This window comes from Calliopsis andreniformis, chromosome 2 (assembly GCF_051401765.1).
Source record: "Calliopsis andreniformis isolate RMS-2024a chromosome 2, iyCalAndr_principal, whole genome shotgun sequence".
NCBI classification, from domain to species: domain Eukaryota; kingdom Metazoa; phylum Arthropoda; class Insecta; order Hymenoptera; family Andrenidae; genus Calliopsis; species Calliopsis andreniformis.
In genome coordinates, this window is record NC_135063.1 from 1,023,203 (window position 1) to 1,036,463 (window position 13,261).

At 35.0% G+C, this 13,261-nt stretch overlaps 1 protein-coding gene across 1 annotated transcript in view; it reads right to left on the reverse strand.

Annotated features, from left to right (window-relative positions):
• Positions 1–13,261, reverse strand: part of LOC143187349 (phospholipase B1, membrane-associated) — a 47,789-nt gene that overhangs the window by 14,726 nt on the left and 19,802 nt on the right. Inside the window, exon 2 of the mRNA XM_076391511.1 lies at positions 9,172–9,281. Coding sequence (XP_076247626.1) covers positions 9,172–9,281 — 110 coding nt within the window. The remainder of the gene's footprint in view (positions 1–9,171; positions 9,282–13,261) is intronic.

Consider the following 13,261-nt stretch of genomic DNA (forward strand, 5'->3'; position numbering starts at 1 on the left):
AAACGCACACGACTGTTTTGAATATACATGTGATCTACTGCATTTGTTTCTTCATTATACATAATCTAACTGCGATATCAGACGTGTATAGTATCTCGCAATCTCACCTCCTAACCGTATTGAAATCATGAGCGTCAAAAAGCACGGATTCTATACTTGTCATCTATTTTTTACCATTGCTCGAGTTTGAATCCCGTTCAAACCTGCAACTTTTTTTTTATTCTACAAATCATTCTAATATACAATTACAGTAATGTTGCGGACGAGAGCCGTTTCGTCTACACGGACGAGAGCCGTGGTTTATCCCCACTACCTCGTTTGATACGTGCCGCTGAGAAACCAATTCTTGGAACCATCGCGTTCGAGCTCGACGCCCGAGAACAAAGACGTCATAAAAAACAACGACAGCATTAGGGATTTAAATAGGAAAAATTGAAGTTTCTTATTCGCAAACGGATTTTCACGCAAGTAACACCAATCGATTCCTTGTGCTCTCCCGATTAAAATGATGTCAAACACGACATGATTCCGATTATTTTTAACAAAGATACATAAAACTTGGTTTGTAGAACGAAAGGTCATGCTCGTAAATAGACCCGGGCGCGACTCTCGTCCGCGAGTGGTAGTCGATTTTAAGCACGACCAGTCCCGAGCGCTGCTCTCGTCCGTGAATGGTAGTCGATTCTAAGGCACGACTAGACCCGAGCGCGACTCTCGCTCGCGAGTCGTAGTCGATTCGACGAACGCGGCTCTCGTCGTAGGGCTAACTCCCTATTATGTATTCCCTCATATTTTTGTGTTTAATTATTTAATGACTGAAATTATTAAGAAAATGAAAGCGTAATACAAAAAGTATGTATATAAGTTCCGCTTTAAATGTTTAGAAATTTTTATTTTTTTATTTTTAATATCTTCTTTCCGACATCGATTAAATATAATATACATAAATTCTGTTTATGTCATTTTTAGCTCGTAAAGAACTGATAGAAAAGTAACTTTGACGATTCTCCGTAACCGTCGCAGGGTTCCAACCTTTATTATTTAAATATCTTTATTATAAATAATAGGAATCATGTCGTATTTGATATCATTTTTATCGGGAGAGCACAAGGAATCGATTGGTGTTACTTGCGTGAAAATCTGTTTGCAAATAAGGAACTTCAATTTTTCCTATTAAATCCCTAATGCTATCCTTGTCTTTTCTGACGTCATTGATTTCGGGCATCGAGCTCGAGCGAGACCCTTTTTTTTGCTTCCCCGGTCGTGTACCAATTATCTCGGCGACCGAGAGCAAAGGAAGCCGAATCGACTACCAGTCGCGGACGAGAGTCGCGACCAGACCCGAGAGCGGCTCTCGTCCGCAACATTACTGTACAATCTTTATATAAAGTTGATTTTATATTATTTTGGCCCAAATTATTTTATTCCATAAAAGACTGGTTGTAAGAAAATGAGAACAGTGCAACTGTGTTTTATGGCTATCTGTATGGCTAAAATATGAATTATATTTTCTACAGTATTTTATAAATGAAGTAATATATGAAACGAAGAATTCCTAGCTTAAAATCATCTCATATAAGGACGAAAAGTGTCAGGGTGTAAACCCCTCTTTTTGCCTAATTTTGTCGGTAATGTCGCAGCTTTGACATATCTGATCGAACCCCCTTAATATGATTACCCTTTGATTAATCGTCTGGACCAAATCCATATATAAAAAAATGAGACCGATTTTCTAGAGTTGCGCCCTGGTAGCTGGGTCCTCTAACTTGAGATGTTGTTGATTCTCTAACTCGTGAATAGTGCTTCTTCCACGCGACGCGCGCCTTATTTATTGGGCCTTAACCAATTATGTGCGAATACTTAGTCATGGGTCCTCACAGGTTCATGATTATTCCCTATCTTTGTCTGACATCTGTCGTCTTTCCTTCTTAGTGGAACCATCTAGCGCTATTTCAATGGCGGTTGACAAGGGAGTTGAATCCTATTGACAATTTAGGGAGGCTCGTGTCGCGTAGAAAAAATGGTGTACAACTTGGTTTCATTTAACTCAAACTCAAAACAGGTTAAACAGTGTCTTAAACTATCTCATAACTTCTTGCAGGACTGTATAATATTAAATCAGTATCAGAATCCCTTAGATTGATAAACGAATACGAAAAAAGTAATCAATTTAGCATGAAGTGTCTTACAAATGAAGGAATCTGCTTTATCGAATCACTGAAAATGACCCACTTGTTTCTAAATATACAAAGGGAGATCCGATTGTCTACGCAATCTGATAACGTTGCTTGAAATAATAATAATCTTTATTTTACGAGCTAGTAACCCTTTTACATCAAATGAAATTAGTACAAGAGATCCGAGAGTATTTACAAAAATATAAAATTGTTATCGGTTATTATATGATTTAAGGACAGAGATACAAAAGGCTCTGAAAGAGATCAGAAAAATAGATACCAAAATCACAAACAGACTGACAGTCATCGAGCTCAGTATTGTTAAGCGTGCAATGAAATGGGAAAATTGACTTTTTAAGTAAATCGCACTGAATGACAATTTGGAGATATTAAAATTCATCATGTTAATTCTATACCATTTAAGGAGATCATTCAGGTCATTTTGTATGCATTTTGCATCGTATAAGGTATTAACTCTGCCAAATATTTTCAAGTCATCTGCATAAAGTAAGACCTTGCAATATTGAAAGATTTTAGTAATATCATTGATAAAGAGTATGAATAGTAACAGGCCAAGATGGGACCCTTGAGGTACGCGAGAAGTGATATAAACTAGATCAGATAAGTGCATATCAAATTTAACAGTAAAAGATCTGTCATGCAGGTAGCTTTCCAGCCAATCAAGAATAGTTCCAGCAAAACCAAATGCACGCAATTTTCATATGAGTAACACATGGTTAACAGAATCGAAAGCTTTTTGGAAATCGGTTTATATAGCGCCTACTTGATGTCCAGCGTCTATTTTCTGGGATAAGTAATGATGATAGATGATAAGCTTAATTATAGTGGCTTTGTTCAGAGAAAAGCCGTGTCGTTCAGGGGTTATATGTATAATTTCTGACGATTCTAATTATTTTACCAATAACTATGCTTTCAAAAATTGTTACCATCGTGTTCAGTACGCAGATGGATGGACGGTCGTTGGATATACAGCATCTATCGCCTCTCTTAAATATAGAGGTAATAAGATTGGAGGGACAGAGTCAACTCCTGGTCCTTTATTCGTGCTTATAGCCTTTATCTTCTTATATACGTCACTTAAACTAATGGAGGTAGAACAGAGATCAATGAGATCAGCATTTTTAAAGTCGTGATTATTTGCTCCATTATTCGAGAATGTGGATTGAAAACATGCTACAAAGGCATTCGCAATATCACTAAGATTATAAAACTGTGTACCGTTATAGAAGACAATATGGGGCAATAATCGTTTATTTCTTTTATTACATTTCCAAAAGGATTTAATATTTCTACGGATAGATGATTCAGGGGCATTCAGGTAGCTAGTCCAACACTCCTTTGTCCTATGCATCTAGCATTGGGTCCTTGCCGGGCTATGTGCCGGCCACTTGGCATGCTCAGTGCTCAACTCTAGAAAATCGCACTGTAGAAGTCTTGGAGTAGAATTTCGAGGAAAATCATACACACAATGGCTAAAAAAGAATTAAATTTGTAGGAAAATTCGGGACGTACCATAAATATCGATATAAATGTTCGATACGAAAGTCTGTCCAAAAACTAACTGGGGCTTCTTGAAAAATACGTCGATGACTACCCACAATATCTAACGCTGTTAGATAAGTTGACACATGAGAATGGTTTTTTAACATTTGAAACTCAAATTTCTTGCTTTAGTGTAATTAAAAATAACAATATTAATTTAATTACATGAGTTCAATCACGTTCTGTATTTACACTTCTTGTACCAATTACCGGCAGTCCATACTTTCCTCAGCAAATACCACCATTAATTTTGAACTAATAGGGATAGGGGCAGGAAGAAACTTCTAATATATTGGAAATATTCTCTTGATGGGTAAAAAACAGAATATGAAATCAATTAGCACATGGATACATTTTAATAAGTAGAATATCATATCGTATGATAATTATATTAAAAAAGGAGCCGCCCCACTAATTTCTGCGACCTTGAAATATCTTATCAAGGTTATCATTCTGAACTCTGAGCTTTAGTTCTGGAGATATACTAAAACATAGGGTGAGTCACCTAACGTTTGCACCTGAAATATCTTTGTTATTTTTTAAAATACGTCAAATGTCTCAAGGAGAAAGCTGAATGATTCAATAGAGCTCATACAATACCAAAAGAATTCTTTTTTCTTTTTTAAAGAGATATCAAGGTCAGCTCCATCTTTTAAATGCAACCACACCTTTTTACACACCTACAATGATAGTCCCTTTCATTAGGAATTCAGTAACTATAATTATTCAGGGTCATTCAAGGTCACGGGCAGATAAAACGTACAAAATTTAGTATATGAAAGCAAAATACGTTTATCATGAGTGAGACTTGTAAACATATTAAGGTCATATTCAATGTTGTCAGGATAAAAATATTTTCAATTTTTGCAAGAAGATCTGCCAATTTTGTTGCAAGATGTCTCTTTACAAATCCATCATGATATATGGTCCCAAAATGACGGCTATCCTGTTCATTATGCACGAGTAGCAAGAGAAACTATGGATTCTAAGTTTCCAAACCGATGGATTGGATAAGGTAGAACTTTTTCATGGTCAGCACGTTCGTCTGATTTAAATCCACTGGATTTCCTTTTGTGGAGTTTGCTAAAAGAGACCGTGTACACAAATACTCCAACAATAGTTGAAGATTTGCATCAGAGTATCATTACAGCATGTGCAAACACATAGCACCTCGGATATACTTGTCACAGTTCAATATTTCTTCAGGGCCCGTTTACAGCAATGTATCGACGTAAACTGCCATCATTTCGAACATTTATGAAACACAAGTATTCCGTTACATATTTTAAATCTTATACGTGTTCTCTGACTGTGACATTGAATGACCTTGAATAATAATAGTCGCTGAATTCCTAATGAAAAGGAAAATCATTGTAGGTGTTTAAAAAGAGGTGGTTCCATTTTAAAAAATGGAGGTGACCTTGATGTCTCTGAAAAAAAAATGACAAAAAACAAAAATTTTGTTGGCATTGTATGAGCTCTATTGAACCATTTAACTTCGTCCTTAAGACATTTGACACATCTTTGAAAACAACAAAGATATTTAATGTACAAACATTAAGTGACTCATCCTGTACATTTTCAATACTACATACTGTTTTTTGAACATTTGAGATAAATTTAAATTAGGTTTAGTATAAGTTTACCTTGTTATTCAGTTACATTCAAGTTAGGAAGACAATAAATCAATCAGGGGCGTTAGAAAAACGATCTATAAACGATCTATATAAAACGGACCGTTAGAGAAAACACACTTAGGTTGTAAGTACATTTTGGCTACCATAGATGTTTGCACAAAATTTGTATGGTTGTACCCTACTAAGACAACTAATTCAAACGAAATAGTTAAGTACTTAATCAATTTATTTCATTTATTCGGTATATCGACCTGAATACTAACTGATTGCAATACTAACTGCATCTCCCTGGGCAATCAGATTGAGCGTGTCAACCAATTTCTAAAAAGTACCTTAGCGAAAGTAGTAGACTCGCCAGATAAATGACAAAAACATTTAGTCCGTCTTCAATATGTTATTAATACACGTTTAATAAATCTATTGGCACGTCACCGAGCAAACTTCTGCTAGTCTATGAATAGGGGCACAAGACAGATAATGAGTTATCTAAATTACTCGATACATTAAATGAGGTGGATCGTGATTTAGTAAAAGACCGAGAGGCGTTGAAGAAAAATACCGTCGGTTTTAATAGAACATTACAGAGGAATAACAAAGCGAAGTATGATAGCCGACATAAAAAGCCATCAGTGTATAAGGTTGGTAATTTGTAATGGTTAGGCAGTGAAATATCAAACCCGGGGTAAACTCAAATGTGGCACAGAGATTTACCGACGCGGTATTTTGTGGACTGTTGCTTGGAGGGTTCTATGCCTGGGGGCGCGCCCGTCGAGCGCAAAACGAAAGCGATCCGAGGAGTCGGATCAGTTATTATTTATCAATCGTTTGGCAATCATGTCTTTTTTTAAAGGTCCATGTCAAGCCAGCAAGAGAAAACTAATTTGTATACGCTTCAATAAACTTTTATCATTATATATATCTACATTACAAATATTCACCGTCACAAAGTAACTTCTCAAATACAAAGGTCCTTATTTAATTAATAAAAATCATTACTTACTAAAAATCACTACCTGATTACCGATATCCCAGAGTTTAATTTAACTCAGAAGTCATACAATACTATATTGTCAGCAATCAAGTTGAAGCCATTAACCAAAAACATACCGAACCAAAGGATTTACAGCCTTAGATCCTGATACCGAACCAGAAAGGTTAGGTACGTCGGAACTCTGGCGTAGTCGTTCGGGGACGAACGAAATATCAGAATATGCCGAACTGTAAGCAATTCTGACCGCAAGTCAGAATTAGACTCTACAGCGAGATGGCTGTAGGTGTGAGGGCGCGCTTTGAGAGCGAGATTTGTGTGAGTGAGAAGTCACAGAGTTGTGAGATTGAAAATACATTTTATATCATTATTAGCTGTAAAGTAAAAACTTACAACGACAGGACTTCTGGTACTGCGTGCAGTTTTTTCGAGTGTGGATTTGAACCAGAAAATTAATCGCAGGGTGGACACAGTAACCCATTCTAATCCGAAATTTCATAGGGCATGTTTTGACTTGCCCTCTAGATTGTAAAAAGTAGGCAGGTTTAGTGTTATTCAATGATACCCTCGGATGGTGTTTCAATATTTGCAAATGAGAGAATTGTGATATGTGGATGTGTGAAGTGAACAGACAATTTGCATGAAGGTGGACATTAATCCTTTGTATCTCATAGTGAGTGTTTTGAGTTAGCTTATGAATTGCAACGAATAGGAAAAGTTATTGTTATTCAGTGATGTTTATCAATTTGATGTTCTGATCAGCTATTTGACAGTAAGTGACCTCTTCCCTCCCTTGTGTTATTGCGATATTGCTGTTCGGGAAAACACTGCGCGTGACCTCCGCACGGGTTCATTTCTGATGCTTTGCACTAGATTTTTAGATGCTTATAACTTAACAAATGAAATCAATATTCTTGATTTTGGCAACATTTTTTTAATAAACAGCGAGAATCGGCTAAAAGACCTTACAGATCATTCACGAGAGTGTCCTTGCTAACATATGTCAAGGTCAAAATCATTAGAACTGAATCCTTTAATCTGCTTATGAGCAAAGTTTGAAGCACTTTTTTAGATATGTCTTCTACGGTGACACCAAAAACTTTGAATTCGTAGTACGCAAATCAGTTTATACGTAACACATCTCTTTTGTATGGAAATATATGTTATTCTGGAAAGAATTTAATTGATTAATATCTTGATTGCTACTCCGCTTTCTAAAAGCAAGATTGCAAGAGAGATCCGAAAAAAAATCCTTATGACATAGTATCGTTTGTCGTGTCACTAGATAAATAAACACGATTCTCTCGAACTAGCAATACCATGAAAGTGTAGAAAATATCTATGAAAGACCCATCACATGCCAAGTGACAAAGGGGAGCCCACTGGATCTAGAGGATCATCTGGAGACCCTTCATACTTGCAAGCTCTATGAACAGGCATTCGAAGCTCAGCCATACTGTTCGTTATGCTCACGGTGTACGAGTTTATACTTACTTATGGAAGTTAAGTGCTCAAGAGCGGGTCTAGGCATATTCGCGAGCGGCCGTGTTTAAGAGCAGACGAAAAAATCTGCACTTTATAAGAATTTGTTGTGCAAAGATAAGCGCACGGGCTCCTGTGTTGCTGTGGAAACGGCCCAGGCGTATCACGTACCGATGGTTTTCCATGTATACAAGTGCCAAATTAGTAGACCATCTTCAGTACCAGATTTGTATACCTATCTCAGCAGGTCTATTTCTAAGAATTTCCAAGTATTTTCTGTCTTCGGATCGTTCGCCTCAAAATGGGTGAATAGCCAGAGTAATACAGAACGGATGCGAGTGAGATGTCGATATGGGACATGAGATTGTACAGTCGGTAGGTTGTGAAAACAAACATGTTAGGACTCTTTGTGAAACCAGTTCCTAGAATTGGTAGAGATAGGGACGGTCAACTATCCCGGAAAAATTCCGGCCAATTAACCTGACACTATCAGATGATATTGAGTACCAAGAACTGTTTGTAAAATCTTTTCAGCGAGATCTAATTTGAAATTATTGAAGTTGATTTTTCTATCACTTGTCATTTTGTGGCATAGCACATATATATAGAAAAGAGCTATGTGTTATACATAAGAAAATATTTTCCGATAGTCTTTTGCAAATCTTCTCATAGTGGAATGACACGAAAGAAATTGATCTCAACCATCCCCCCCCCCCCCCCCCCCCCCCCCAATATTTATACTATAATCTGTAACACATACTGGTTTTCTTTCTTCATAAGTCTGGTTACTTTTTCTAAATAGCCTTCTTATTTCTTCAGGTTTTCCAAAATTTCCGTTTATATGTTTTCTAGACATTATATCGACGTGCGTTACAAGTAGCACGTTTCGTTTATCTTACAAAAAAGAACACATTTGTCTTCGATGTGACTCAAAATGTCACGTTCTGTCTTTTTTCGCAAAGAAAAGTACATTTGTATGATTTGTTACGAAAAAAAGCATTCTATGTGCCATCAAATGTCTACATGTGTTCTTTTTTGTTGCAAAATAGTGAAATAGATTATTTTTCGTTGCAAAGCCGAATCATACCACATATTATTCGTAAAAAAAGATGAAACATGTTCCTTCTCGTAAATTGTCGAGATAGACTACTTTTCAAAAGACTACTTTTCAAAATGGGGCGTACTACTTTTCTTATCACATGTCGAAGAAATATCATGTCTTGACATCAATTAACTTCTAGTTGTAACTAAATTTGGTTCTTTAGTGAAGCATCTGATGTTGCACTTTAAAAAGTATAAATATATAATTTATGTATCGACGTACCTTCCAAATTGAACGTCACAAGGAAATGGAACATGGTCTGGAACTTGAGGTTGACTTCTAACTCCGCTATATATCATAGGATACATTATTCCACGTCTGTCAGCGTCATCCTAGAGATATTATATTAATATTATATTAATGATACGTAGTTTTATATTTTAAGTTATATTGTCAGTTTTAGCACTTTTAACATTTACATAATAAGTTAAATCAATGTACATAAATCTTTATTACTGTTAAGTATCAGTAAAATAGAGAAAGGAATGATAATATCGACTCTGAGTTATATATTTTATTTTAAAATCTGACTTGTAATTTAAACTACTCTGAAGCTTTGTTTGAAATGGAGATAATTTAATAAGGTTATGTACAATAAAAGGTAGAAGCGAAAGAAAAAAATTAACTTTAACATGTATCATGAAAATACCTAATTGCAGGACCGTTTACAAAAGTGAGGGTAATATGAACCTCTAACAAAAATCGTAAGAAATAATTTTTTGATAATATAAAAGATCAGAAATGAATAAATAAATTAATTTCTATGGATTGTAAACTAATATCATACAAATATTCTACTTTTTCGTATGATTTGCACTTGCTATGTGAGCCTGCTGCTACTGTACTAATCACATTCTCCTCGATCTACAATTATCTACTATAGACCTAGGACTTTTAGAGAAATATTTATTCTGGACATTATCTACATAATTATGACTAAAAACTAGCCGAAATAATGTTAATACGATAAGAGCCTTCAAGGAGCCATATTACCTTCCATTATGAGGATCAATAGAGGGTGAGTTTAGTAACTGAGCCGTGCTATATTTCTGTTCCTATTCTAGATAGAAAACAATTGTAGAGAAACATTTTGTACCGCTTGATAAGCTCTACCACTATATAGTACGATCTTTTTCAAGAGTGCATTGGTGCAAGTGCAAGTGCAACGTACAATTACATTTGTTTTTCTAGTGGAATCCTACAATTTGTTTTGTATAATTGGATTCTTCATATCATTCTACATAAAAAAAGTATTACCTAAGGCATTACACTAAAAACATTAATACTTCTCAAGTTATTTAATTTTTTATTAATTCTTACAATAAATGTTCGAATGTTCCACCATTACATTCTAAACATTTTCTCACACGTTTTTGAACAGTTTTCATTAAATTCTGAAGCTATTGGGCACTCTTTGACCGACAAGGAAAAGCCGCCAAAATGATGTCTCAGATTTTTCTGAAAGTTTGCATACTAACGGTTTTTTCTCCCATAGACTTTCGTCAATGAGAAAAATAATAAAAAAGATTAGAAAGCTCCGTATAAAAGGTAGTATTAAACATTCCTTCAAGTAAGAGTGTAACCAAGAGCATTAAGATAGATGTTTCACGTGCCTAAGGTTTGGGGTTCAATCCTTGGTGTGGATCATTTTTAATTTTTGTTTCTATTTTTTTATTTTCGCATCCTGTTTCTTTTTTTTAAATGTAAACTACAAAAATAGTAATTTATAAAACATTTTCAAAGTTTAACTATTTTATTTGGGGTGAAAATTGTGAGACCATTTGTGTCGCATACGCAATTTCTTACAATATTATTTGGATTTTCTATTTAAGTTTCTTTCAGACTTTGATTGTAACCTCATTAAAAGTCTCGGTCGCTGCCTTAGGAAACAACATTATCAGGAGCGGTCTCAAAACTCCTGGAGATATTGAATCGCTTGTTGGTGCTTGATAACAGCTTAGATTCGCCTGCTACAATGCGCAAACGGCTAACCTCAAAAGCAGCATCAACTACCTTTTTCAGCTATTCGGAACAGTCGTTGCCTGCTAGAGGAGCGGTCTTATTCTTAGAGGATGGCAAATCAGCTACCACTGAGATACTAGTTTTTATAGTTTTATACTCAGAATCCAGGATTAGGATTTCGTGTATGTGACAGTTCTTGTATGCAACTACCCTTGACTACCCTTGTGTCGCTGAACAACAGTCGCTGTCTACTAGGGGAGTGATCTTATTACTGGACGGGTATATCAGTTACCTTCATGGTCTACGTGCTAATAATACAACCGCCAGGAACCTAATCTATCCTCTGTTGCTTTTGCGACTCCTTCTATTTCTAAGAACTTCTAAAAAATTTAAAGATTATGCTTGCGCAGTGTTTCGTAAGATATTTACTGAATTATTGATATAAAATATTACAATTTATAACTAGAAAATTCGGTTTGGTTATTCACGTATTTCACGCTCGAGTTCAACGTAGCACAATGGGGACTGGGGACAGACTCCTTCGGGGCCTACTCCGAATCGATCGAAGCGCTGTTGCGAAAAAACAGGCATTAGTGAAAACATATAATTTATACATGCGACATTTGATAATGTGGCATCTAGCGTTATCCTGTTGAATTACAAATGAGAAGTGCGAAGATATAATTGCCAAATCGCATCGTACGAAAGTTCTGTCACGCTGTTGCCACATCAATTACAATTTTATGCATCAGTAAATCTCTACTGAATACGCCTTGAGCCGATATTTTGCTTCATACGGAATATAGAAAAGGACGGTGCGAGCGAGAAAGAAAGAGTATCACGAATGAAACAATACATATGTGCCCAAAATTATGAAAGTGGTCTAAGAAACAACATTTTTGTATGAGATTCACACAAAATTTCACATTTATAATAAATGTTCATTAATCAAGACTAATTATAATGTTACGTAATATAGAAATATTTTCTAATTTATTCAAATGCAATCCTTTCAATATCCCAAAATAAGAAATATACAATTTAGACCACTTTCATAATTATGGGCATATATATATACTAATATGTGAAATCCTAAAACTTATATATATAGAATAAATAATTCATTAAATTCATGCTATTCATTCATTTATTCATTCATATTTTTTAAGAAATAAACAAACGAAATTATTTTAATTTTTTTTATTTAAAAATAAAAATGTTATGAGTGGTATAATTGTAATCTGTGAAAAGGTATACAAAAATTAGAATTATTTAAAATAAAAATTGGAAACAAAAAAAATTAAAAGCTACCACGAGATTCGAACCAGGCACCTACAGATTATAAGGGAATGCCTAATTCACACTCAACTAAGATACTTTCGTGTAAAGTTAGTGGATTAAACTATAACTTCCGGAACAATTCCAATTGTTTGTTTATAGTAAATAATAACTATTGAAGAATAATGATTTGTAAATCACCTTTACTTGCTACATTTTCATCGCTGCAAGGGTCACTCACACTGAACCTCTCGTACTGTTTGCAACGAGTGCAAGACGTTGCGAGTATTCATTAGCAATGTTATAATTTATACATTTAGTGAACAATAAACAACATGTATCATAATATAATGACAAAAACATTATAGGGGTATATATTTTTCGTAAAACCACTCGTTTCAGGGCCCAATTTCGCACAAAATGCAGTTTAACTAGAAATGTTATTATTTTGTTTATAACGTAAAAATTCAGAATTCTGTTTCAGCTGTGTTTTGTGTTTTGATTCATAGTATTTGCATACAAATTTGCAAAACGATCGATCAGCATGTTGTCAGTGAAAACAACGACAATATACTATTTTTTAATATATTTTTTAAATAATTGATATTTTTAAAAACTGCTTACATAGGTGGATTCATCGTTTAAAAATACACAATCGCCCCGTTTATATCATTTTGCTATACGCACTATTTTTGGAGATATTAAACGAAATATGTTTTCCACCCCCAACTTTGGGGGTGGTTTTCACACCCTTTAGATGAATTAGAAGCAATAAAAAAAATACGTGTCGAATATTTTCAGCTATTCTACAATCCTACAAAGTTTCATCAAAATCGAAGGCTTTCACTTCGCGACGTTCCCTTATTAGTAAGAATCAAAATCTCGGCTGGAGTTGGATTCGTTCGAGTTTTCCTGATGGGCAGAATTGTAATATGTACATACATATATGTGGCAACAGCGTGACCAAACTTTCAATACGTTTTGGCAATTAAGCCTTTCTTGCGTCTGTATTCGTGTATTCGATGAACACGCCATTCAGCTGTCAAATTCTAGATTACATTTACCGACTGAT